This window comes from Lepisosteus oculatus, chromosome 4 (assembly GCF_040954835.1).
Source record: "Lepisosteus oculatus isolate fLepOcu1 chromosome 4, fLepOcu1.hap2, whole genome shotgun sequence".
In the NCBI taxonomy this organism is placed as follows: domain Eukaryota; kingdom Metazoa; phylum Chordata; class Actinopteri; order Semionotiformes; family Lepisosteidae; genus Lepisosteus; species Lepisosteus oculatus.
Genome location: NC_090699.1, coordinates 23974782 through 24000485, shown reverse-complemented (window position 1 = coordinate 24000485; position 25704 = coordinate 23974782). Strand labels below are relative to the sequence as shown.

General features: G+C 37.3%; 1 protein-coding gene across 7 annotated transcripts in view; it reads left to right on the top strand.

Moving 5' to 3' along the window:
* The window catches only part of blnk (B cell linker), a 42982-nt gene extending 17358 nt beyond the window's left edge, over nucleotides 1-25624 (top strand). For 2 of the 7 annotated variants that reach the window (XM_015346701.2, XM_015346705.2), the window contains 23 exons: nucleotides 8040-8105; nucleotides 10222-10278; nucleotides 11948-11994; nucleotides 12760-12800; nucleotides 14462-14609; nucleotides 15272-15408; nucleotides 15899-15974; nucleotides 16088-16165; nucleotides 16397-16422; nucleotides 16647-16669; nucleotides 16817-16891; nucleotides 17514-17544; nucleotides 17732-17777; nucleotides 18548-18620; nucleotides 18732-18759; nucleotides 19001-19051; nucleotides 20196-20229; nucleotides 21450-21522; nucleotides 21621-21658; nucleotides 22929-22990; nucleotides 23603-23686; nucleotides 24404-24559; nucleotides 25245-25624. In XM_015346701.2, coding sequence (XP_015202187.1) covers nucleotides 8040-8105; nucleotides 10222-10278; nucleotides 11948-11994; nucleotides 12760-12800; nucleotides 14462-14609; nucleotides 15272-15408; nucleotides 15899-15974; nucleotides 16088-16165; nucleotides 16397-16422; nucleotides 16647-16669; nucleotides 16817-16891; nucleotides 17514-17544; nucleotides 17732-17777; nucleotides 18548-18620; nucleotides 18732-18759; nucleotides 19001-19051; nucleotides 20196-20229; nucleotides 21450-21522; nucleotides 21621-21658; nucleotides 22929-22990; nucleotides 23603-23686; nucleotides 24404-24559; nucleotides 25245-25361 — 1567 coding nt within the window. In that variant the 3' untranslated portion in view covers nucleotides 25362-25624. Of the gene's footprint in view, nucleotides 1-4006; nucleotides 4323-8039; nucleotides 8106-10221; nucleotides 10279-11947; nucleotides 11995-12759; nucleotides 12801-14461; nucleotides 14610-15271; nucleotides 15409-15898; nucleotides 15975-16087; nucleotides 16166-16396; nucleotides 16423-16646; nucleotides 16670-16816; nucleotides 16892-17513; nucleotides 17545-17731; nucleotides 17778-18547; nucleotides 18621-18731; nucleotides 18760-19000; nucleotides 19052-20195; nucleotides 20230-21449; nucleotides 21523-21620; nucleotides 21659-22928; nucleotides 22991-23602; nucleotides 23687-24403; nucleotides 24560-25244 lie in introns of those variants that run through there. The other 5 variants (XM_015346703.2, XM_015346707.2, XM_015346704.2 and 2 more) reach the window with 4 other exon arrangements.
* Nucleotides 25625-25704: the final 80 nt, after the last annotated feature.

Here is a 25704-nt window from a genome sequence, read left to right as displayed (position 1 = left end):
TATCCAGCCATCACATTGGCTTCTGTCAAGAATCAGGTGGATGAGATCCTCTTATCAGTCAGGTTCTAAAAAATAAACTAGGTGGCCCTCTGTCATTTGTGAACATTATAAACTCATAAACTCATATTAACCTTGATACAGACAAAGCTAAGTTTTCATTATACCAGAAACAAGAACAAGACTGTTCTCACCAGTCCTCTAGCATTAACAAGATTGAAATGTTAAGGAGGTATCTCATGAAGAGAGTAGGGGGCTGTGTGTGATTATGCTCTGAGACATGATGGAGACTCAATGTCTAACAACGGATGGCACCTACTGCCAACGACTGTGGCAGAATTCCCAGCAGGGATATTTTGTCACACGATATTTGATGAAAAAATTCTCCCTTAAAGGGATTCCCGAGTTCTTTGATCTGTCGAGAGAATTTGCTGAAGAAGTAAACTGAGCTCTATGATCCAGAGGTAGTGACTTGGGTTCTAGGTCACGGATCTAGCCGCACTACCAGCAGAGCACTGCTAGGGATTAGCCAGCCAGCAGTCTCCCAATTTTCCAGTAGGAGGCAATGGGAGGTGCAGCTCCTTGGATCTTTGGACGTTACTGGTTCCGGAGATGTCGGTGATGTGCACTAAACCAACGGCTTGGTAGGAGGGTAGCTTGGATGGAAATGACAGCCAGTTTCATTCTCCTAGTGCAGTACAGGAGTCATCGCGGTGAACCAAGATTAAGAAATAATGGGTGATCCCTAGTCAGATGGGTTCAACAAAATACAACAATGGCAAAGTACCTGCAAATCGTGAACCGTGTTTGCGTTTCATTTTAGAAGTTGGATATATAAGAAATGCTAAAAGATGTTTTTTTTCCTTCATGTTATTTCAGGAAGACGCATACTGTGATTGTTTCGGGTTTTGTGTTGAATAGCCAGCGCTGGCAGTCAACTACTCTGAAGTGATTTTATTTCAATTTCAATGTGGACTGTAATTTAACACATCACCCGTTCGCCACCCACAAATGATTTCCTTTGTTGCTATTTGCTACCAAAAGGTTAATGAAGCATCATAATATAAACACATCAGACAATCAAAACTATTTTCATTTCATCTCTGCAGAATCAGGCAATATTCATCTGTTTTGTAACCACTTCTTCCAATCCAGGGTTACAAGGCAGCCGGAGCCCATCCCAGCAAGCAACGGCAGGATAGACCCTGGAAGGGAAGCCAGTCCTTCAGAGGGTAGACAGACACACTCACACCATGGCCATTTTTCCCAGAAGCCAGTTAATCTACCAGTATTGTTTTGCCCTGTGGGAGGAATCCAGAGCACACCAGAGCAGGAATCCTACATGAACAAGAGCTAACATTTAAACTCCACACAGATAGAATTCCAGGTCTGGAATTGAATCTGGGGCCACAATCCTGTGAGACAGCAATGCTAACTGCTGTGCCTCCATGCCACCCATCAGACAGTATGTGTTTTTAAATATATGCATATACTTTTATATACATCATATATACCATTACTAATTCAACGAATGAGGTTTGGAACACACAATATTTATTGTATTTTAGGGAATCTCAGCATACAGCTTATATACAGTATGTCTTATTTGTGCATTTTTACAATTTCAGCTTTCACTTTTATTGGCTTTGTGGAAGTGTGACATTTCAGTTCAAGCTGCCATCTATATACTTCTAAAATATGTTAGTGTTGTTCACACTATGTGACCCAATAACATGCACAGACTAGATGCACATAAAGACTATGGACTTTTAACATGATCAAGCATGGCATTAAACTGCTGTAAACACCAAACCCACAATTACTCTTCTCATTCACACCAGCTGTCTGCTGGGGAGTGTCTGATACCCAGAGACACACACCTTCCACGTCTCACCACTATGTGCAGGTTTAAGATCTTTCAACATGGACTTTCATATAGACAATGAATTACCTAATGGTACAGACATTTTTGTCTTGAGATTATAGATTGTTTTTACTTTTTTTCCCCTTACTGATGGAGCATAAAATGTTCACACCCAATGGTTTTAAAAGCGAGGCCTTCCATTCTTTTTGATATTCCCGTTTTTTTAAATACTCTTGACACAATCGTGTCACCAGTTCGTGCAGTAGGGATGTGAACCCATGCCCTGTCAGTTATGAGGCCTATCCACTATACCAGCTCAATTATCATAGCTAGAGATTCACAGATATTGAATCAATTAGTTATTATAGCGGGAAACTGGTGAGATTCAGACTTATTTCAGACATGTTTATCGGGCTGAGGAATAGTTTTCCTTCTTGAAATGAAAGCTTATTTTTGAATGACCAAGAAGACACCGCATGTGCGCAAATCAAAAGGTTCTCCTTCTAAAATAACAATGACTGAATGGACAGCAGATTATATGCTGAGAAGTTTACAAGACTTGTAGTGATGTGGAAGCTCCTTCGAGTGTCCTCTTGGTGTGTGTTGTGTGGCATACACAATTATTCCTATTAATGAAGGCAAGATTTGGATTCCAGTCAGAGTCTCTTCCCTTTGTGACGTTTGTATGTTCCCCCAATATTTGTAATGGTTGTACCACATTTCTCCCACCCTGACATACTGTACAAAACCAAGACATCCGTGCCGGGGTTCATTGGCTATACTGCACCTATCTGTCCCCTTGGGGTTCTGTCCCCAAAGGAAAGACCAAGTCTCCTTATTAGCCTCAACAATGTACAGATTGGTCTGAGTGGCTTTCTCCCCTACAAACTGTTCACAGGCTATGGAGCTAGACATGTGGATCTGTATATTGCAGAATCAGAGCCAGAAAATGACAGGATTGTCTCATCACTAGTTTAGGAAAGAAAATTTTCTGAATATCACTGTACCACCTCTGCAAAAGGAATTATACCACAATATTTCATTGTAGATGTTGGTTTAGTGAATCTGATTAGGGGATAAACTGCTGCTCTTTAGTACTTTCTGCTTTTGGAAAGTAAAAAGGAGAACTGTCCTTTTTTTCCGTATATGCAGATGGTTTTAAATAGCAATTGGGTTTATTTCCTATTTCTTCACCCAAGCAGGTGTATACAGTATGTTAAGAGCTAGTCTGGTTCAGCTTTACCAAGTGTATGCCAACATGAGGACAAATGGGTTACTTTGAGAGATGAATCACTGTAGTCTAGACCATGGATGTGTCTATCATCGGAATAAAATTGGCATTTAAGATAGAAATTTAAAAGGCGTTTGAATTGGAAGTAAAACAGTGATAGCTTCTTTCTCTTGGATTCCTGCAGAGCAGGAAAACTAGATTTTTAATATAATATATAAATAAAATATATAAAAACATCATCAAGAGCATTACTGCAGTCTTGGCTACTAGTATATTAGCTGTAGTATATTACTGTACCTTACTGTCTGCACTGGCAGCTGAAACATGCATGTTGTTTTCTTGCGGTATAATTTCAGTTTTAGAGAAATGCTTTTCGATGCGCAAGCACGGGAATCAGACATCTTGTTCTTGAGTACCATACTAAGTACTATATTGCCTTTTTGTTTTTACTTCAGCTTGTATTTATTTATTGGACCAGTAATTTTCTTAATTATTACTGATTAAAGCTGTAGGACGATTGCTCTTCAGAATCCAAGCTGCAGTAACTTTTGATGCCATTTGAAATAAAGCTCTGCTTTCCATTACCCAGACGTTGGGTACTTCAGTCCAGCTGTTAACAGTAACAAAAATAAAAAAGATATTCATTTAAATCCCAAATTACACTGACCTCTTTACACGTTGAAAAAAGTTTTACTTCTTCTAAACCCCAAAAGCAACTGCGCATGTGGCGTGCTTTCGTTTGACCTAATTACAATGGTATTCTGCCGTGTAAAAAAATATCCAACGGTACAGTACATAAGGAAAACAAAAATCCTTAGAAGGTTTCTTTGAAAATCCCGTATAAAAATAGGAAACGAAAGTTCGAGCTTTTATGCCATAACCGTCACAAGGAATCTGAGGTTGCGCAAATATCGCCCTGTCAGACTTCTAAGATTTTGACTTAATTTAACTGGCAAGCGCGGTGCCCACAGAAACGTTTACGGTTTTTGTCCAATAAACAGTTGATCGCTTAACTCTAGTGCTAAACACCTGACGTCTGAAGTTCAAGGAGTTCACGACCCACACGTGGAACAGTCTCATCAGCGGCCACGGTTCTTAGCCACCTACAGGCATGATCGCCCAAAGAAACTCATGAGGAGAAGAGTTTATCATCAGGAATGTAGACTGACTCTGGGTACACAAGATGGAAAGATTAACCAAAATCACTGCTCCTGCTGGAGAGAAGTTAAGGTGAGGACGCGTTTACTTTTCGCATAATTTGTTTAATAAATCTTAAAATATTAGAACGTATGTTATTCTTCTCGCGTTTTTAACATCTCATCATTATCTGTATATTTTGATATTGTACTGATGTGAAGAATCCGTTGCGGTTCTTAAAGCAACAGATGTTTCCTGTATAAATGTCCGCAATTTGTTTTATGATAGCTAGTGCGTGGCAGGTAAAGAGAAACGTTTCACAAATCATTTTAAAATAGCTTTACACGGTGTTCATTACATTGAATCACATAATTATTTAAATTACAAAGAAAATATTCTCAAATAATCCTGCATCTTAATTATATATAGCGATTTGAATAATTAAAAACGTCTGCCTTCTCCGTACGACTTACGCATGCTTACATTTTCAGACCGACACAACAAATTGAATTTATTCGTAAGTAATTATCATCAGCTGGAACGCTTCTGATTATAAACAATCTTGCTCATATCAGGTTTAATCTGCGTGTGGCTGACCTAGTGACACGGGAACATACGAACTGTCGACGTTACATAGACCAGGAATTGGACTGGAAAATAAACTGACACATTTATTTGTTACAAAATTGTTTTGGGTAGACTTTCAAAAAATACTTTCAAGTAGTTCAGTGCGAATGTTAGATTTAAGAAGTCTGATGTTATGTCATATTTTGCAATATGTTATATTGAAAGATATGTGTTTATAATTCGTTATAAGTAATAGGTAGATATCACGTCCACAAACCAAAATTGGCCTATGCTACTCCCTCTTTTAAATGTTTATAAAATAAAAATGCAATACTACTTAAGCTCCATCAAGTAAATGGAAAAATAGCGACGAATAAAGCACAACTGATTTATGTAAAAATCTTAACTTTATGTGTTTAGATTTGTAGGTGTCTCTGACAGCATACGTTTCCTAGTCCTTTTTCTTCATTTTCTCTTTTGAAAACTGTTTTTCCTTTGCTTGTATTATTGGATGTTAAATAAAACCTGGCAACCGTACCTGATTATTGTTTTTTTGTTGTTGTTGTTGAAAATAAATGCGACTGACTCGTTATTGAAATTTCTTTGTGTGCACAAAAATCTGTGTATCTTCTTATCTATACTTTTCGGACAGTCCATGTCATTTATTTTAATACGTACTTGGATGTCATATAATTATAATATAATATAATATAATTTGTCATACTGTGGTTTTTAACATTGTGTACAGATGTTGCTTTTTTGGCTGTTCCTTTATGATAGATTCGCTACTTAATTTTTATGAAACGGCTAGTGTTAATTTTACTTCCTCTAACAATAATAAGAAAGCACTAACTAGTGATCTAGTATGCTGACGTTTCTATTCAAAGCGATTTACATTTTCGCTCATCTATCGAGACAGCTGTGTATTCTTACTGGAAAAAATCTGTTAAAAGTACCCTTCCCAGGGGCGCAACAGCAGTGTCTCACGTGGGACTCAAACCCACTGTTTTAAAGCGTGGTGAGGATAAGGGGGATTTCTCTGAATCTTCCTTAGACGCTCAAGGCATTACTTTAACTTTTATATCGTACTGTATTTCTGAAAATCTAGCTCTGTACTATAGGGATACACTGTATCAAGTGTAGATATATCCAGTAACTGTAGATTGTAGAAATGTAGTGTTATCTTACATTATACACTTTTAAGTAAATAATTGAAATTGCAGTACATGGTATAATTGGCCCGGTTTATTAAAATTAATTTCAGCACTGAGTATAATGAGTATTATTTTAACCAATAAGATACATACCGGTAAACAACTTTGCTTCCAGGAATTATGCGTTAAAAGATTCTCACTTCTGAATTGTCCAAGGAAGTCAGATGACAGTACAAACCCAAGAAGTGTTGCATCATCGTATTACAACATAGAAACAGGCCGCATAATGTGTTATGTTGCTTCACGGCAACCGAACATACAATTAGCTTTGATAAATTGTATGTCATTTTAGAAGGAATTTTTTCGAAGCCTGTTCACGGTATTTAGTATGTTTGCGTTGCTCAGCTCTTTTGAATGTTGTGCGCCGATAAGCAATTTCAGGTCAGAGGAAAATTACACCAGTGTTTAGTTGCTTGGTTAAGGGTAGTATCTTCATAGTGTTATTATAACAGTTTATAATTGTTGTTGCACAGTTATTAAAAAGTTTTGTCTCTGTCCAATACAGTACTGCATATTGACAAACCAAGAAGAAGGTCTCCTTTGTTCATATCTTTGTTCAAATGCAAATACTGTTGGGCGCTGAAATAAATATCAGGGAGGTTTAGCCTGCGCAAAGCAGGGCGAATTCATATTCACTGGGTCGGTGCACTCACTATTGTTCAATCAATTTACAACCTATCCTTTTATGTGAGAAGATGTTTGTCTCAACGGAAAACCTGTTCAGCCAGTCCACATTGCATAAAAGAAAATCAGAAACCCAGCAAGGTGTTGAGTAGTGTTTCAGTCGTCTATGTATACGAACAAGGTATGGAACAAGGTCTGAAAAGTGCAGTTAGAAGCAGTGTAAAGCACAAATACTGAAGGAGGCCATGTTAATCGCATTACCAGGCTTTGAGGATTTTGCCAATGCGGCAGGTTATTTTTTGACATGTTATGTATGAGCTTAAAGAGGGTTAAAGATATTGTTGTGCCTGTTTGCATTCACGTTGTTCTCCATGATCAGACACCTGGACAGGGCTTCAACAGCAATAAAAGAAATCATGTCACCTGATGGTAAAGGCTCCAGTCTCTGATCACCATGACCTGTCTGTATGCCAACAGCACGTGTTACAGTCTGTGAGTTCTGAGCAGTGATATTCATGAGATCACTTCAGTTTATTACACAGCTAATGGTGTAGGCTGCCATGTAAAATTCTACACTCTTCTTATCAAATACATTCTTTGTCCACACGTACAGTATCTGTTATTCTGAGTAAAGTGCCTGATGTTGCTTTTCACCCAATTTATCTACTTGATAAAGAAAGCACCTTCAGTACAACCCTGAAAGCAGTAATTTATTGCTTTCCATAAGTGGTATTTCCCATTCAGCACCACAAGCAAAAGTGCACCAGAAGAAAAGAATATGGTGTTTTCTACTTAATTGTAAAGAGAAGGAGTGGTTAATGGGGAGCTGTTTCGATGTAATGACATGTCTCAATAAGCCACTAGAAGTGTTTGCCTCTGACTGTAATTAGAAGCAATGTTGGCAGTGGACTAACCCAAGTATGTCTGTAGAACATTTGTTCCTAATTCACATCTTGTCTTTATAACCCACAGAGAGTGTATAAAAACTTACAGTGTTAAGGACTCTGTAATCCATTCGAATATTTTGTATTTACACACAACATTTCTTATTACTGAAGAACAGTGGACTCCCATTTTGCTCATTCAGACACAGTGTTTCAGCAGGTTTCATTCCAGCTCCATTCTTAATGTCCCATTGGCTTAATTGAACCAATTTACCGAGTTCCCAGCTCTTTAGTGGTGCTGCTTAAAATAGAACCAAGACATACTGGTGGGCTGCAGGTAAGGAACTGAAAAAGTAAAGCATGCCCATGACACACGCCCATGTTGGGTGTATGCTGAAAATGACACATTCATATTATTACCAAATCTCTTATTAATAAAATCTGTTCTAGAAAGGTTATGGCGATCCACTGTACTGTATATTGTACATTTAACAAATAAATGTAATGTTTTTGTTTTATAGGCAGCTTCAAAAGATGGTGCAGGATATAAAGAAGAATGATGGAGGCATTATGAACAAGTTCAAGAAGTGAGTTTTCTGTTTTTAGAATTCAGTGTTCTCAAGGTTGACTGTAATATTTAAACAGTTTTTTAAACTGATACAAACAAGAGTTTTACTCTGGATTTGATATGTTCCCATTGGTGATTAACATGTAGTACCTTTTTTTCTTATAAATTGCCATCCCTGAACCTTTGCCATTCTTACATTAAGATTAACATGAACTTAAAAAAACAGTTTCATGATAATAAAGGAGCATACATCAGCCTTTTTTGAATGGATTTTATTTGTGACAAAGTATAAATAATAGTTTATTTCCTATGTTACTAGTATACTAAATACTAACATAAACCATTAGAAAGCAATTTGTATTATTTATTTAAAAAAACATAAAGAAAAAAATTACAAACATGAAAAGAACTTTTAAAACTTCTTTTAAAAGAAATTATACAAGATGATGATTAAAAAATGTATTACTTTATAAAAAGTAATTTTGTAGACCTTGTGAAAATATAGCTAAGAATTAATAGTTTTTCATATTTTCAACATAAGAAAATCTGCAAAGGTAAGGCAACTAGTAGTTCACTGAAGTGAGGATTTCTTCCTGCTCCTTGAAAGAAGATGCCATGGTACCAGCTTCAACAGCATGACTGATTAATTTTTTCCTGACTTCTACAACACAGTGTTTCCTAATTTTATAGCACTAGCCCTTAGTTCCCCCTTGTCCATTGGTTCTAAACCATTTCTCTGTTGATTCTGAAATCCACTTCGTTGACACTATCTGTGCCTTTTGCCTTTGAGGATTTTGAACACTTCAATCAGGTTCCCTCATAGTCATCTCTTTTGGCCTATTGGCATAGGATATTCCTTTGAACTACTGAAGGGACCTGTTTGCATGTCTCTGGACAGGTTCCTAAGTGGTAATGTGTGTTTTGTTCATCATGTTAACCACAACTGAATACAGTATACTATATTCAGCATGAGGTCTTAATAGTCCACTGTACAATTTTACCATCAGATCCATTTAAAATCAGCTCCTTATTGTTTTTATAAAACTTCACTGGGTAAATAAGGGCATGACTAAACAATGTGATTTGAATTTTAATCATGTTTTTAGGCCAATGCTCTAATATTTGTTGAAAAAATGAGAAAAAATTATGAATTTCCCGTATTTTTACAGTTCCGTTTTAAGCAAACTGAAACCAGATGAAGAAAAATGTTTCTTTCTTGCTAGCTTTCTTCTCCTTTTAAAAGAGAACCACATTCAGAAATGTCACGTACTATTCCACATTTTGTAATATTGTTTTTTTTCTTAATACCCTGCTATGCTCTAACCAATATGTATTTCTAATTCAGATTTCAGATCACAATTTTTTTCAGTCTTTTCAAAAGAGTAGGGATGTTAAGACCTGTTTCCTGGCTGAATTCAGTTCTTTCCTAAGGTTCTCCTTAATTCAAGTGTGGTGGGGTAGTTTCACTTCTCCACCTGAACTGCTGTGTAGTAAGACAGCAGGCAGATAATGACTGTTGCTTACTTCCCAGCGTGGGAGCAGGATGTCAGTGGTGGAAGAAGTGTGTCCACTTCCACAAATAAAGCACTTTGGGATCCTCGGAGGTGGATCCCAAGATAATTTGCATACCTTACAGTTCAGCTACAAATTTTTCTACTTTTACTGGGTTTTTGTTTGTAACATGTTGCAATAACAAGATAAATTATGAAAGGTTAACGCATGTTTTTTAACAAAAACAAAACTGTAATCGCCTCAAATATACAAGGACCCAATGACCAAAAGCACAGCCATCACAGTAATGGGCTGGTTCAGGACATTAATACACCTCCCTGTTGTACAGTGTTACAAAGACACTGTGGAGTAATAACAACAATAGACAGCTAGGCTTCAATACTGTTATCTAGATGACTTACAGTAGGAGAGAAAACCTTAGTTGTGTAATTGGTAATTCTCTTAACATCAAATTTAGGAAGTTTCCATCTGTTTTATAGTGGACACCAAAATGCCTCTTTGGTGCCATATTGATACATTCAGGTACAGTATGCATTGCTGAAATGAACCTTTTGACATTATTGCTTACTTTAGTTATATGTTCTGTATACTCAACTTTATTCTCCCTTCTATTAACTATGCAGGTTTCAAAATGAGCAAGTGGCTTTTATACGCAAAACTGGAAAAAACACTTGGGACCGGTATGAAACTGTGATGCACAAATGTCATTGCCCTTTGTGTCGCTGAGCAATAATCCTGTCACAGTAACATTTTTGAAAGATCCTGTGCTGCATCCGTGCTGTCTGAGTGTCATGTCTTAGATCTGTGTAGTTATAGGCTCTTCTGCTTTCTAACACCCAAGCCAGTGATCCTGAAGGACTACAGTGGGAAGAGTACATGATATGGGAATTGTAGTGAAGTCCTGTAAGAGAATGATGAACATTCTGAACAAATGTACTCATTTTCTATGGCCTTGTAAATAAACGATCTTTGAACTTAAGGTTTTTAACCAGACTTGGGGTTAAATGTGTTTAAATGCAAGCAACGTCTTGTTGGTGATATTGTGAATTTGAAAATGTTAAGTGCACATACTTTCTAGTACTAATATTGAACACAGTGCAAATATGTGACTGCTTCAAACATTCTTTGATGTAAGACAATTCTTTGGTTAAAAAGCCAACACAAATATTGATTTTGACCATCATTTGACAGACACCTTTATCTGGGGCAAACACATTTTAAAAATACATTAATTAAACATAACAGTATAGCCTAATTATGCATAATCAATAAGTGTATGATGATGATGATAATAATAAGTTATATTAATGATAATAGGTGAACTACGCAATACAGCCTTTGCATTATTTTTGGTGGTAGCATGTGATCAATTTGAGTTCTAGGATGGAGGTGACTTACCTCACACAGTTACTTCCTCTGTACTTTCAAGGTTGTAAAGATACTGAACAGCCGTTTTTAACTGAGATCAGTCGTGACAGTTGGCACAGGTTTGGATTTGCAGGTTCCATCTAGGTAGATAGGAGCCAGACTGGTGAATTAGGTTTGAACATTGTTAAAGGGTACTCACAGTTATTTCGAAATAGTGTTTAAACTACCATATGTATTTAGCATACACATTTATGCAAACACTTGTGACTCAGAATTTGCAGGTTTTAAGAGAAAATGAAAATGTTATAAACTTAGTGTTTAGTTGTGCTTAAAAAAAACATTCACCTACCTTTGACCTCAAGTCTATCTTCAGCACAGTACAGAAACATAAACTTTGATGCTACAAAATAAGAGATCTTGACAGGATTCGTTTAACTTAATAATGGTTTGATGAAAGTCTTAGTATTGTGTATACTATATACCTATGAATTTGTATATACTGTACCTGGAAAAACTTTAGGTTTTGCACATAGCTTCTTAAGATATTGTTAGCCTCATTTACAAATATTTTGCAAATGTTTACAAAAGAAACATATATGCATCAGTATCCAATTAGATGGGTATTATTTACAAGTTGAGTGTTGCATCTTTTGTATTGCATAGATGTGTGCAATGGTAATGAATAATGTTTCATTATTAAAGCCGCATGTGTCGAATTAACATTCATGTGTAACTTAAGTGTTTAGTATCTGTTTCACTAACATTGAATATAGATTTGCTTCTCTTGAATGCACTAACAAATATTAAGTTTGATTTTCAGATATTTTGTATTGTCTTTATTAATCCTACAGTACCAGAAGCCATTCATCCATCTGGAATGGATTTGCTTTCCCTGTCAGGCTTCTGCTTCCTAACCTACTAATGTGTGTTGCTGTTGTTTCTCAGAGAATGTCCTTGTTTTTCATTCAATACCTGTTGTAGGATAACCAACAAACCACCACCAACAGTGCCCAGAAGAGACTATCCAGGTGAGATGTGGTTCTGTGGGTTCTTTGTACAGTTCTTAAAAAATTGAAATTGAAGTATTCCTATTAAAATCAGCCAGTATTCAATACTCACTTATGGTGAAAGTTATGGTAATTAAATTAATTAATGATCAACTGAAATATTACTATTGGAATTAACTCAAGCAGCTTTAATGCATCATTTGACTGTATTTTGTTTATGAGGGGAGTGTTGTATAGTCAGTGCTCAATTAATATGTTGGTCACATACTGTATTGTATCGATGACAACACACACTGATTGAGAAGAATTTCATGGTAACAGTTTTCAAGTCATTTCCCTCTATACTTGGACAGCATATTGTGATTGAGAATAAAGCCCTTTAATTATTTGCAGGGCAAAGTAGACATATTGCCTGCCTGTGTTTGCAATAAGCATAAAATAATTCACATTACAGCTTATAAGAGTCCCCTTTCTCTCTTTCTTGCACAGCATTCTTTGTAGGTTACATGATGATGAATAAAATAGACCTGTCCTGAATAATGTGCAAGAGCCAGTTCGTTCAGTGTTTAAATAAGCATATACAAAATTCTCAGACATTTTCTCTGAGTATTCTATACTACAAATACTGTGTTATGTGTGACTTCACAGAGAAATACATCTCATGGCTTGGTCCTTTACTAGTGTGTATTCTGTGTGTACTTGATATAGCTCCAAGCAGTGACAATAATATTAATTTTTATTTTAATGTTTTAGTCATTAAATGCACTCTTTTTGTCTCTTTCACAGATGAAGATGATGAAGATGAACAATGGTCAGAAACAGAATTTGTAAGTTGATGACATCTGATTAGCTGAAAAAATTGCCCATTCATGCAAAAATGATTTTGTTTCGGGCTTCTCTACAGAAGAGATTAGATGCCTTTCTTATTTGTGTGTTCTGTTTTGTCATGTTAATTTAAACATCAAATGGCATTGTAATATTTTTTGACAGAATCAAGTGTATTACAACTCTGTTTTTTATTCTATTTTTTGTTGTTGTCTTACAACAGGGATAGCCAGTCCCAGTCCTGGAGGGTCTGGGGATTTTCATTCCTGTTGAGGAGCATTTTAAAAGCATGTTCTAGCCCTTCAGGCACTGCTGTAGTAAGCGTACAGGCCCCTCCAGGAGCAGGACCCTGTCCTTCAGACTGCAATTCAGAATTCTTAAATTTGTTTTTATCTCTGAAGAACACAGTATCCTGATTCTGCTGCCAAAAACAAATTGCCTCTAATTAGGTGTTAGAAAATTGGCTTTTTTATATTGAAAGTGCATTTTGATCATATCGGGACTAAATCATTAACTGAGACCTAACGGACATTAATTTCAATAGCATTTTTACCTCTTTATTTAGTTTTACATCTTAATTAAGTAATTTATTTTAAATTAATCTCATCCATATACAGTATATATGTCTTTATACAAAGGAGCACCCTCTTGTTATTCTTTCAGTTCACTGTAAAATTCCAGTTTACATACTGCACTATTGCAGTGAGAGAACTGTTGTCAATTATCCATAAAAATTAACAGCGAATAACTCAAAGCCTCCAATTAACTCTCTTGTAAGTAAGCAAAGAAACAGTATTCTGTGGTAAAATAAGGATAAGAATAACTGGTCACAAAGTGAGCGTGATTATCCTATTAAATGTTAATTATTTCAAATACTACAGCTGTAAAGAATGAAGTGTTCAACAAGATGATTATAGTGAACAGGTCTATTTTAAAATATCTAAAACAAAAACTCACATATTGGTTTCTTTGTGGAATTTATTATGAAAACACATTTTTCAAATACAAGATTACTGTGTGCTGCTGTTGCAATTAGTAACATGATAGACTTAATTTTCTGTAATCTAATTTATCATTTGAACATCACATCATAACATAATGACTCTAAACATATAATCATTGTTTGACTAGGATAAAATACCAAAATTGATTACATCCAATTTCATTTTACAGAAATTATCTTGTTGTTTTTTGTGTTTATTTTGTGAGATCAGTCGTGCAATCATGTTGGTCTTACCAGAAGTACTACTTGTGTGACACACAAAAGAAAGAACATACTAGGTAAAGATGAGCTGCACATCTAGTGCTTGCACTTAGAAGTTAGCATTTTCTTTTTCTTGACATCTTTGCATAATTGTACTGATCAACATGTATTTGTTGTGAACCAATTAAAAAAATTTTAAACATTGAATACTGGAACCAAACCATAGACTTTTTCCTCCACTCTCAGCTTCGTAATGCACAGAAACCCTCTCTGAGATTCTACCAAAGGACCCTAAAACAATCATAATGCAGCCCTACAATTCCAACCATTATCCATGGATCTGAGCAGCACCATAGAACTTATATCAAGACAGGACAATATCCACTGAAGTTAGGAAAGGAATGTAAAAGCTCTCAGAGCAGATCCAACATCCAGTGCCTACCTTTTTCTAATTGGCAGGACAGTGATTATGAAAATGCCGATGACCACTCGGAAACCTATGAAGTTCCCTTGGAGGACAATGATGACAGCTACGAACCTCCCCCTTGTGAAAAGGAGAAAAGGAACATTACCTCTGTTTCATCTCTGTCTAAGGGAGACTATGCAGGTATAGTAATTCATCTATATAAATAGGTTAGAAATGGGAAGGTTTTATCTATAGGTCTATCTTCATTCATGGCCTTGCAGTGTAATAAGTTTACTTCCCTTTCTAATTTAACATCATTATACTTGATAAAATAAAAAGCTTTTCACTAACTAGGGATACAATAAAAACTGAGTTTCTGCTAATTACTGTTTTAATAACATAAACGCCACATAAATGGAGCCTCCTAATTATCCCTTTTATGCCTCATAAAATGCAATTTGTCATGTACAAAACCAGCATAAAACATCCCCCAAAAAAGTAACATTGAGCAAAAACAGAGGTTTGGAATTTTGATCGTTGATGAGGGAAGGGTGTTTAAGAATATCTTTTTTTATGTTTGCATGTTTGATATTGTGGTTGCAGCACCTAAAAACTATTTACGGTAAGGAAGCCACCATTACTTTTAAAGTGGTAATTCAAACTCAGAGAACGTAACAGGCATGAGCAGTGAATGACAGTGCTGCCAATGCAATAGCAATTAGCAGAACAATTCTGAGTTTCTAATCTGTCTGGCTGTGTGCTTGTGTTTACTAGCCCATGAAATAAGGGGCTGAGTAACCAGCTGCGTACGCAAATAACATCCTGTCGGTGGGTTTTCATACGTAATATACTTTTTTACTCAGACAAAAGAACAGAAAGTTCAAGACTCCCTCCAAGGAAGCCTGTGCCCTCCATCCCCAGACCCCAACAGCCAGTCTCTCCTCAGAAGCCACCCAAACCACAGTTACTTGTGAAGCCACAGAAGCCAGAGCAGGATGATGTAATGTACCTGACTTCACCGGCTGTTGTAACATCCATCATTGTCTAACCGTTATATCCAGGACAGGGCTGCGGGATACGCCAGAGCCTACTGTACAGTATCTGCTCTGGGGGCAAGCAGTGGACGCAAGCCAGGACACATCCTGGACACAGACACAAACACAAACACTCACATCTAAGCCAATTTTTTCCCAATCTACCTATACTGTATGTCTTTTGGAGTGAGGGAGGCAAGCAGACACAAGCATGGGGAGAACATACACACTCCATGCAGAACGAAGCCTGGGTCCCAGCAGTGCTAACCATTGCGCCGCTGTGCACCCCTTGCTGTTGTAACATTTTTAGACTACGTTTAGACTATGATTATCTCCATATCTGCTTCTATGCCTAGGCCATCTGTTTGTCCCTTTCCCTTTGCTATATTCATTCCTACACCCGGGGGCCGAAAGCTGGCCTTCTGTTCCACTTTTAATTGCCATTTGTGCTTTTAGGCTGATTACATTTGCCCAAAAGAAGATGGAGAAGATGACAATTATATCGAGCCCTCTGAAAAGAGTTCTGTACAAGGTAAGATTAGAACTAAGGGCCTTGCAGGTCCTTATTCCAGCCTTTTTTAGCAAGGAGAAAAATGTGTATGAGCAATAATACTCACTGAAGTGTTCCTTGATTTGTTTCTGCAGATCCTCCTGCCGTTAACAGAGATACAAAACCGACAATAAAGCGCTCTCCACCTCCTGGAGGAACTCACGAGCCCACTGGTAACCCAGCTGTGTGTCCTGCTCTCTTTAGAAGCAGCCGCAAATGTAGTCTTGACTAGATGGTATAGTAATATTAGCATTGGTGGGGTTAAGCAAGTGCTGAAAGTAACTATTAGTGCATGTTTTTGTCTAGACTTTTCCATTGCTTTTCTCTCATGCATAATGGCAGTTTATGAATTAGAGAGTCTCAGGTGTTTTCTTTTAATTAGCATCTGAATTGTTTTGTTGCAGAGTTGTACGAAGTGCCAGACCTGGAGGTGAGTTCCTATAAGAACTAAAAAAGTACATTGTTATAAGGTTCTAGTCTGATGTGTCTTAAAAAATCATAATAAATTTTAAGTATTATGTATTAGATCAGTAAGTAATTACTAAAATATTTTCTTTTCTAAGTAGTTTTAAGAATAAGATTCACACATTATCATTTAAGTAATTAAACATATTTCATGTTGTTTAAAAATATTTTGTTTTTCTTTGTTTAAAGGTAATACCTTCTGCATTCAGCAGGTTAGTAAAGATCAAGTATTGTTATTGCAACTGCAGGAAAGTAGCAGCCGTCCTCTGTGAATATCAAATCTCTTGGTTGAACATTTACCATGGGAAAAGGGTTGATTTTGGAAATTCCACCATAATGGCTGTTCTGTGTTTTTAAAGGGTAAATGCTCCCACACCTCCGAAGGCACAGCCCCGTTCTGCTGGACGAGACGGCCCTCTCCCCATCAGTCCCAGGTACCAGATCCCAGCAGCGAAGGGCTGTTTGTTCTAGATAGTGTTGTTATCACTGCACACACCTGAGGGTCTCGCTGAGTCAGGAGTCTCACTTTGCTCAGCTGATTCTAGACTGCTAAACATTCCAAGGAGTTCTCGTCGTATGTTAGGGCTGAGCTTTTTCAGCAGCAGCCCCTCAACTGGGGAATGCTCTTGCTTCCCAACCATATTAGAAATGCAGCTTCTGTTAAGGTTTTTAAATCTTGCCTTAAAGCTTCATTGGTTTCCATGGCCTTTTAGTATTAATCTATTAATTAATTTTTTTTAAAAAAAATATATATTTAGAATTATCGGGTTTTATCACATATTATGCATACAATACTGTTTTTTAGTACAGTTTAAGTAAAATGCCTTGAAAATGCTCTGTATTAAAAGGTGCTATATAATAATAATTATTTTTTAATTTTGTTCCTAATTACAATAGTCTTGCTGGCTCTAGAGAGTGTTTCTTTGTTTTTTAAGTCAGAATATTCTCATTAGCTGTTTACTGGGACACTGATGCCAAACAGTTCAGTCTTAAAATAGTAAAGAATATCTGATTGTAGTGTATATGTGCATCACAATTGCTTTCTCCTTATCCTAGGCCCCCAATCAAGAAATTACCTGCTGCTTCTGTAAGTTCTGCACTCATTACAGACGTTTGTGTTTTTAATACTGTATAAAACATTCATAGTCAGTCTAAAGCCTTAAACAAAAATTATTAACTCATAAAATATTTTCTCTTTGACTGTTCCACATTTCCTGTATTATCCAACATTTTTCAAATTATGTCTTGAAATAAATTCGCTCCCTTTTTTTCAGGAACCAGTAGATGAAGATGAATATGAAGTATGTGATCCTGATAACAGTACGTATATCTTGAATTGTACTTATCTAGTTCTGGAGATCCACATGCCGCAGGTTCTAGTCAAGCTCTCGGTTACATGATTGAACCCATCACTGACTTGATTATAGGATTTAAACTGAAGTGTTTGACTTTGACTCAACATGTTTGGTGTTGCCTTTTTGTGTTTCATAAGTAAATAAAAACCCCAAACAACTTGTTAGCTCAGTTAAGACTTCAGTTAGGCAATAAAGATGAGTTGGAATGAAAAGCAACAGGAGTGCCCTCCTCTGGGACCAAGTTGGGGAATCCCTCGTTTGGATAGCACACTTTTGCTGAAATACTGAAAAAAGTTGTTTAGTGTTGTTCTTTCACTCACATTAACGGATATCTGTGAGTGGATAGGGTTTGTGTAAATTGGGCTGCTTTCATCTGAAAGATGAAGGGGAATCTAATTTTTTTTTTCAATTTTCAAATTACACTCAACCTTAAATTAGTACCTGTATCTACTGTGCTCACCCTCATAAGTCAAAAGAGTAGACTGCTGCTCCAGAGGTCAAGTTGGTGGAATTAGTCTCTGGATAAACAGTGCCCTCTGGTGGTCATCCAGGACACTCCCAAAGATGTATCATTATTTGCTGGGCGCGTTAGGTGTTTTTATTATTCTTCAGATTGTTACATACTGGCACACACTTTTGTCAGTTAATTCCCTTCAGGTTGCGGAAATCAATTACTTTGTAGGCAATAAACGTTTTTCTCATATGAGCTGACAAAAATGCATCATTTTTTCACAGGCGAAAGCAGCCTTAAGTCACAGCCCAGCACCCTCCACTCACTGAAAACCCCAGCACCATTACCACGAGAAGGGTAAGTAAGAGTGTTATTCTGCTGATGGTTCTGTGAGGCAACAGAAGTCTAAGCATAACAGGACATCACTCCTGTCTTGTGGAATGTTAATGTTTTCTCTTTATTTTGCAGGAAGAAACCAATTCTGCCGGTAAAACCTGTAAGTACATTCACCACATGAGTTCATTACTGATTCAGTCATTTTCATGGAACAATTACTAGGGAAAAGGAATAAGAATATGGTTTCACCTTATTCTTTATTCACCTTTCAGACCTGAGCTTTTATTGTGATAATGACTGAAAGGAATCTGTGTATTCTTTTCAACTTCAAATCACAGCAGGTGTGTGCTTGTGTAGAAAAGCGCGGAGTTTTCTTATGCTTGTCATGCTGTTCACAATAGGAAGATCAATCCAGTGGATCTCTTCCTAGAAAAGATACAGACGAGGCAAGGGTAAGGGAATCTAGTGCCCCAGCCTGCTGACAGTGAAAGTGTGCTGCATTCTTCTATAAGCTATAGCATTTCTCAGCAGCTTCCAGTTTTAACTTTTGTTTCTTTGTAATTTGCACAAGACGTCTGCAGAGCGCTTATAACATTTGCTAGTGTATATGTTCAGAACCCAATGACAAGCCGACTTGCTGTGCGGCACAGAGTTTAAGAACGTCTTTGTATTTATGTTTAGGAAAAAAAAATAGGAAAGACAGGCAAAGGAAGTATAAGGTATGATCATAAGAAAATACATTGAATCCATTTTGGAAAAAATTGCGTTTTATATTTGGAATCTTCAAATCCTAATCATCCCAGCTTGTAGCTGCAACTTTGGAATGTGCACAAAGTTAAGGAGGATTGTACTACAACACAACTTGCTGTAATAGCCATTGGTTATTGGGCAGGTTATAAGCTCCACTGTACCTCACAAACAGAGTTAGCACAAAGTAGAGGAGTGGTGCGTGTCTCATTGACATGCACTTTAAGCGCACAGGCATCTAGCAGATCCAAGAGGACATGGTTTTGCAGTATACTGAGGATACTTTGGTCAGCTCAGGCCTACCCATCTCTGCAGATGGGCAATCCCAGTCACGTCTACAGATGCAGCCCTGACCCAGCCTGGTGAGGTGTAGACTACAGGGCTCAGGTTTGACCTCTTTCACTGCAACCTCAGTACCTGTCTACAATGCGACACCTACTGTATACTAATTCTACAAGCGCACTGCTGTTGTGTTGTATAGGCTTGTGAGGAAGCATAATGAAAGAAAGTATCCAAAGTAGTTAAATCATTCTCTGTGCTCACCTGTGCTTGAGCTTCTAATGTTGCTGTGCAGACTTGTGATATTTATGTTGTGACGCCTCATGACTACTAAAATTACTTATTTTCTATGTGCAACAAAATGCAAATAAAGTTAATTTTGTTAAAAGTAAAGATTTATGTTCTTTTAATAAGCCCATTCTCCATTGTGTTTAAGTGTAGAACTGTGTAGATATACTGTAGTAGGAGGAAAATATAGAAGTAATATTTCAGTATTTCACATTTACTGCCAATGGATGAATAAAAGTAGATAATTTAAAATTAATTCCTCTTTTTTTATTCTCTTTCCAGAAACCTGTCATGAACTGGGAGGGTGATGTTAAAGGTTGATAAATTTGTTTTTTCTGTTCAACCTCTTACATATGTAAAATGTATATTAAACCTGTGTAAAACCTTCAAAATATGTTAGAAACACAACCCCAGATTCAAGACGCACATCATTTTGTCATTTGAATGTTTCTGACAAAGGTTCAGAATTACATTGGGTTGGAGGGTGCATTCTCAGCTGACTCCGCTCCACAATGGATCAGTGTTTGCCGTATACTTAATCACAGATGCCGCGGGCATGTTCCTCAGTTCAGTCTGGAGCAAAATTGCTTGGCCAGTGGTGTTATAGGGTAATGGTTCATGTGGACTTGGGTCTGATTTGTCCAATGGATGCTTCACTTGGTGTCCAGACGTTTGTTAATGGCCCTCTATATAATTGCTACTGCCACAGAACCACACAGCAAGCATTTTCATGGTTTCTCCTGTATGCGTTGCTCTATCATCTCCAAAAGAGACTCACCGTAGCTACATGTGTGCAGCTCGGTGACACTGAGTGGAGGCATTACCACTGCAGGGGTATGTGATGACTTTATTGGGATTTGGGGTGTCTTACATGATGCCTTAATGTGTTAGCAGCTGTTATTCTGTGAAGCCTCCTTTAGGTGGTCTTTCTTAATCAGGTGTTCTTGGGTCTTAGTCATCGCAAGAGCTTGCTGTCATTGGGTAGCACTGCTGGAGCCCAACAAATGTTTTCAGACATGCCGTGAATGTCTTAGCAACATTTCTACACTCCTGCTAGCAGCTTTCCAAAACCGTGTTCTCTCTCTCTTCCCTGAACTGTGGAGATCGATCCCTATCAGTCTTCCTGTTGCCTATTGTGCATTCACACACGGCATGACCAAGCAGGTGTTAGTCACTATACAGTATGTCATTTCAGACGTGGTTCATTTGTCTCTTCCTCACAGAAAGGGTATGTGAGCTCCAATATTTTCTACAGCCTTATTTCAATCTCTCATAGTATCAGACTTGAACATGATTATAAGGGAGATTTGAATAACTAACAATTAGTGGTGAAAATTCATTTCCTAAGGGTTTAAGTATACATTATTTGTATTGTGTTGCTTAAATTCATTTTCATTTTTAATAAGTGACTAGAACTTACTGGCATGTGTCTTGCCACTTGTTGCAAATTGAAATATGATGCTGTATGCCATTATTATCACTGGTATCATATGTCCACCTCAACCTTCTTGTTTGGTCTGTGTCACTTCCCAACAGCCAGGCCCACGGCCATGAAGCACAATAACCTGAATACAGCAACGGACCTCCCTCCCCCTGCTGCCAGAGCAAAGTAATTCCTTTTTAACAGGTCCTCAGTGGTTGTTTTCATGTTGATCAGTGTTTACCAGCTTCAAAGTTAATCTCCTAAAATGTATTTTCAATTTACAGGCCTCAGTTGTCTAAAGGAATGAGCACAACCCCGCCAAGTGAGTAAAACTACTTTTCTTATTGTGCAGAATATATGTCCTGTCGATTTGTGATAACCGGTCATAATTGGTGTAGTAATCTGTCATAAAATTAGGTACTATGGTTTATCCCTGTATAAAACACATTTTTTTTTAATTGTCATAATAAGCTATCTCACGATTGTTGTGGGAAATTCTTCATCAGAGGATCAGGACACAGTCTTGTTCAGATTCAGTTTTATTGAGCTCAATAAGTTCAACAACTCGCACCAGTTCTGCCCCACATAACGGATAAACTGCAAGGGTTTCCCAGCTCTTATATACAGTCAGAAGAAAGTTTGTTTCACAATCTGAGAGCTTGTCCTGTTCTTTGATATGCAGTAGACATTGGTCTGGTTTATCCTGTTTGTGGGTGTTGTTCCTGTCTTTTATTATGTAGCGCTAAGCCACTGGGGCTGCTAAAGCAGGTCAGCTTTATGGCATCTTAGTGTAACTTTTGTTTGAGTCTAAATTAACAGACCCCACCAACACCTCTCACAATGTGCTTAAGTGGTGATACTGTACTTTGATGCTGGATAAATGAGATATACAGTATGCATGTGCCACTTCAGGATATTTTGGAAATTACATTTTCAGCCTCTTCCCAAAGAGGATGTCAGTTGATCTAAATGACAGTTGTTTTTTTGTGCAAATGTGCAAAGGTTTGCACATAAAATTCATGCTATATAATATTTGCTTATAACTCAAAGTTATCACAGCAAAGTGTTTCTCTTTGCTTGAAAACTCAAGTTCGCTTCTAACGCTATATCTTTCTTGTTCCCAATAGACAGTTAAGAATTGTCACCTTTATAAGTTACCCACTTGGGGTTGTGTAATTTAGTTAGTATGCCAGAGTCATGTTCATTATCAAAATTACATTTAAAAAACTGTCCACCCATAGTACGGCCATGCACCGCCACCCACAGACTGAGAAAGAGCTCAGTTCCCATTTTTCTGCTGAAATTGTGTGCCATACAATTTCAACAACAACACCTGTTGTTTACACGTGTGTAAATTTCACACGTATGACGTTACTTCTGGTTGTTTTCTACAGGCATATCACATGTAGTTTGTCCTAGTATAAGATGTCAACAGAATAATAGGTGAGATTTTAACAATTAAGGGTGAACATATATAATCAACCTGTAAGATTTGCTTAAAATCAATAGCTTCAGTAGTAGTAGCAGCTGAATAACAAGAAGTTAATTTGCCACTTCAGCAGAACTGCCATGTCCTTCCTTGTGCATTACAGAGCTTCCTTCAACTGTGGCTCGAGGGTCTCTGCCTCGAAATGGGCCAACTGCTGCAGAACAGGTGAAACAAAAGCTTGAAATGATTAGTCCTAAATCAATTCAACATTTTTTACCTCACAACTCAAAAGTGCAGCTTTTATACAACATAAAAGAACTTGTGCAGACAATATTTAAATACAGCATTACTATAGTATGCCCAGAAAGCTCCTGTTAAAAAGTTAAAATGTTGGAAGTACTAATGGGTGTAGGGTGCCCACTGGGGCATTGAACCCTGAACAGTTCTTTAGTCCTGGGTTCGATTCGAGGACGAATATGTATGTTCTCTCCATATTCACTTCAGTTTTCTCCGTGTGTTCTGAGTTCCACCCCATTCCAGACACATGCAGTCAAAGCCCATTGCGAAATGGTCTTGGAATTGTCCCTGTAGCTTTGTGTATGTGTACTATAGTGGCCTAGAGTCCAAAGTGTCTCCCCACCTGGCAACCCTGTGCTTTGCTGGAAAGGCTCCAGGTTCCTTGCAAGGAGTTATTAAATGTATTCAAGCAAGACTTGCCAATACTTCAATGCTTGCATTTATTGTATTACAGATGATTGACAATGAATTGTACATTTTCACCCAAGGTGTGAACATTACCTGAATCTGCACCTGACAGCTTTGTCATTGACCTTTCAGGAAGCAGGTGTTTACAGCAAATCCTGGTACGCCAGCACTAGTGAACGGAAGGTTGCTGAAGACGCCCTTATGAAAACAAATAAGGTAAGCTTGATTGAGACCCCTTGCAAGAGGCAACAATAATAATTCAGTGGAAATTAAAACTGAAATCGAGATAAAATGAGCCAAAATTCAATGAGGTAATTGACACACATTACAATGGTATCTCAGTTAACACCTTGTGCTAAATGTCTTTCAGTTCAGCCTCCAGTGAAATTTATCTGACCAATAGTTTTAAATCCAACCTTTTTAGACCTGAAAGTGAATGGCTCAAAAATTAAAATTGTATACACTGTTTCCTAGTTACCTTCAGGGGTGCAAACTGATTAAAAAGTGTTTATATCTTGTAGAGTATTGTACTTTTTAGGAACAAGTGAAGGTTGATTCCATGCTAAAAAGAGGAAAGTAACAACGTTTTGGCTCCACAGATCTTAATTGTTCCTTTGCAGCCTACACACATGTTGACGCAGCCACCTAATTGATTATACTTTTTATACTCTCGATTGTTTTTCCACTGTGTGATTTATAAATAGTACATCATCAAAACTGTCAGTATGTGTAAACAGACATTTTATCATTAACCTTAATGTAAAGACTCTTCATTTTTGGTTACCACATTTTGGTTGTCTCATTGTCTCTTCTATGGCCATATTCACACTACTACACAAATATGTCACTCTTTCACAAGTCCTGTTAATTTTGTTCTAGATTGCATTCCTAATCACACCCCATCCTTCAAATATTTTGACTTCATATTAACAGGATGGATCATTTCTTATCCGAAAAAGTTCTGGTCATGATGCTAAACAGCCATATACCCTGGTGGTATTCTACAAAAAGAAGGTGTACAACATTCCTGTGAGATACATTGAATCTTCAAAGCAGTATGCACTTGGAAGGGAAAAGGCTGGAGAAGAGGTACTACTTAGTTTAACTACCATCAAACTAATGACGGAATATTCTAATGAAAATAATGTGGGGAAAAAATAGCAACTTTCAACTGTTTATTGTTTAAGCGCACAATCGGCTGTCCTGTCTTCTCGAGTTATTATTCTACTAGAATAGGTAGTTATGTTGAACATATGAATCTGTATCTGTTCTTACATACCACTTTTGAACCCAGAGAATTCTTAAGGCACATTACATAAATTATACATATAAATCATGTGAACAAAAATATATGCATGCAAAATTAAAATTCAATTGAAATTAAGAATTGAAGGCCATTGAAAACAAGTTTTGAGGCAGCAGAGGCAGCAAAAAAACAGCAGCAGAGGGTGCATTTTAATATGATCAGGAAGAGTAGGGGAAAGTCAAAAATCACCCTAGGTTTTTAACAGACTTTGAAGGAAGAATTTCTGTATTAGCAAAAGTGAGTTTTACACAGTCTGATTTTGAGACTTGATGAGAGGAGCCAATTAAATAATCTTGATCTCTTTGTGTTTAACTGGAGATCATTTCGAGCCATCCACAATGTTGTCAAAACAGTCTTTCTAAGGTTGATCACATTAAGGTTTCACCACTGGACTTTAAGTAGTGATGGGAGAACAATGTCAAATGAAAGGGTGTGTAACTCACCTGTTCCTCTTCCGTTTTCACACAGTGGTTCAGCAGTGTGGCCGACATGATCGAGAACCATCAGCACAACCCCCTTGTTCTGATTGACAGCCAGAATAACACCAAAGACTCCACAAAACTCAAGTATCCTGTGAAAGTCTGACAGTTCCTGGGAAAGGTTGGGGCAGGGGTGGTCGGTCTGGGAATTGCTTTGTTCCAGGCTCATTTTTGTTGTTGCAAAAACAGATTGACCTGGAACACACTGAAGACCTCATTGCCAAAACAAATGCCACCAGAACACACACTTTGCTCAGATGTACTGACTGTAATGTAAACTTATATTATTTGTAATATTTTTTATAATTGTCACAGAAGAAATCAGTCAAGCTTCTTACGGTGTACCAAATAAAATTATCCCAAAACACGCGTAAAGTGTGCTGAACATTGTGAAAACACTTTTGACATTTGCAATGGTTTAACAAAGACAGAAATTGTGCATTGAATCA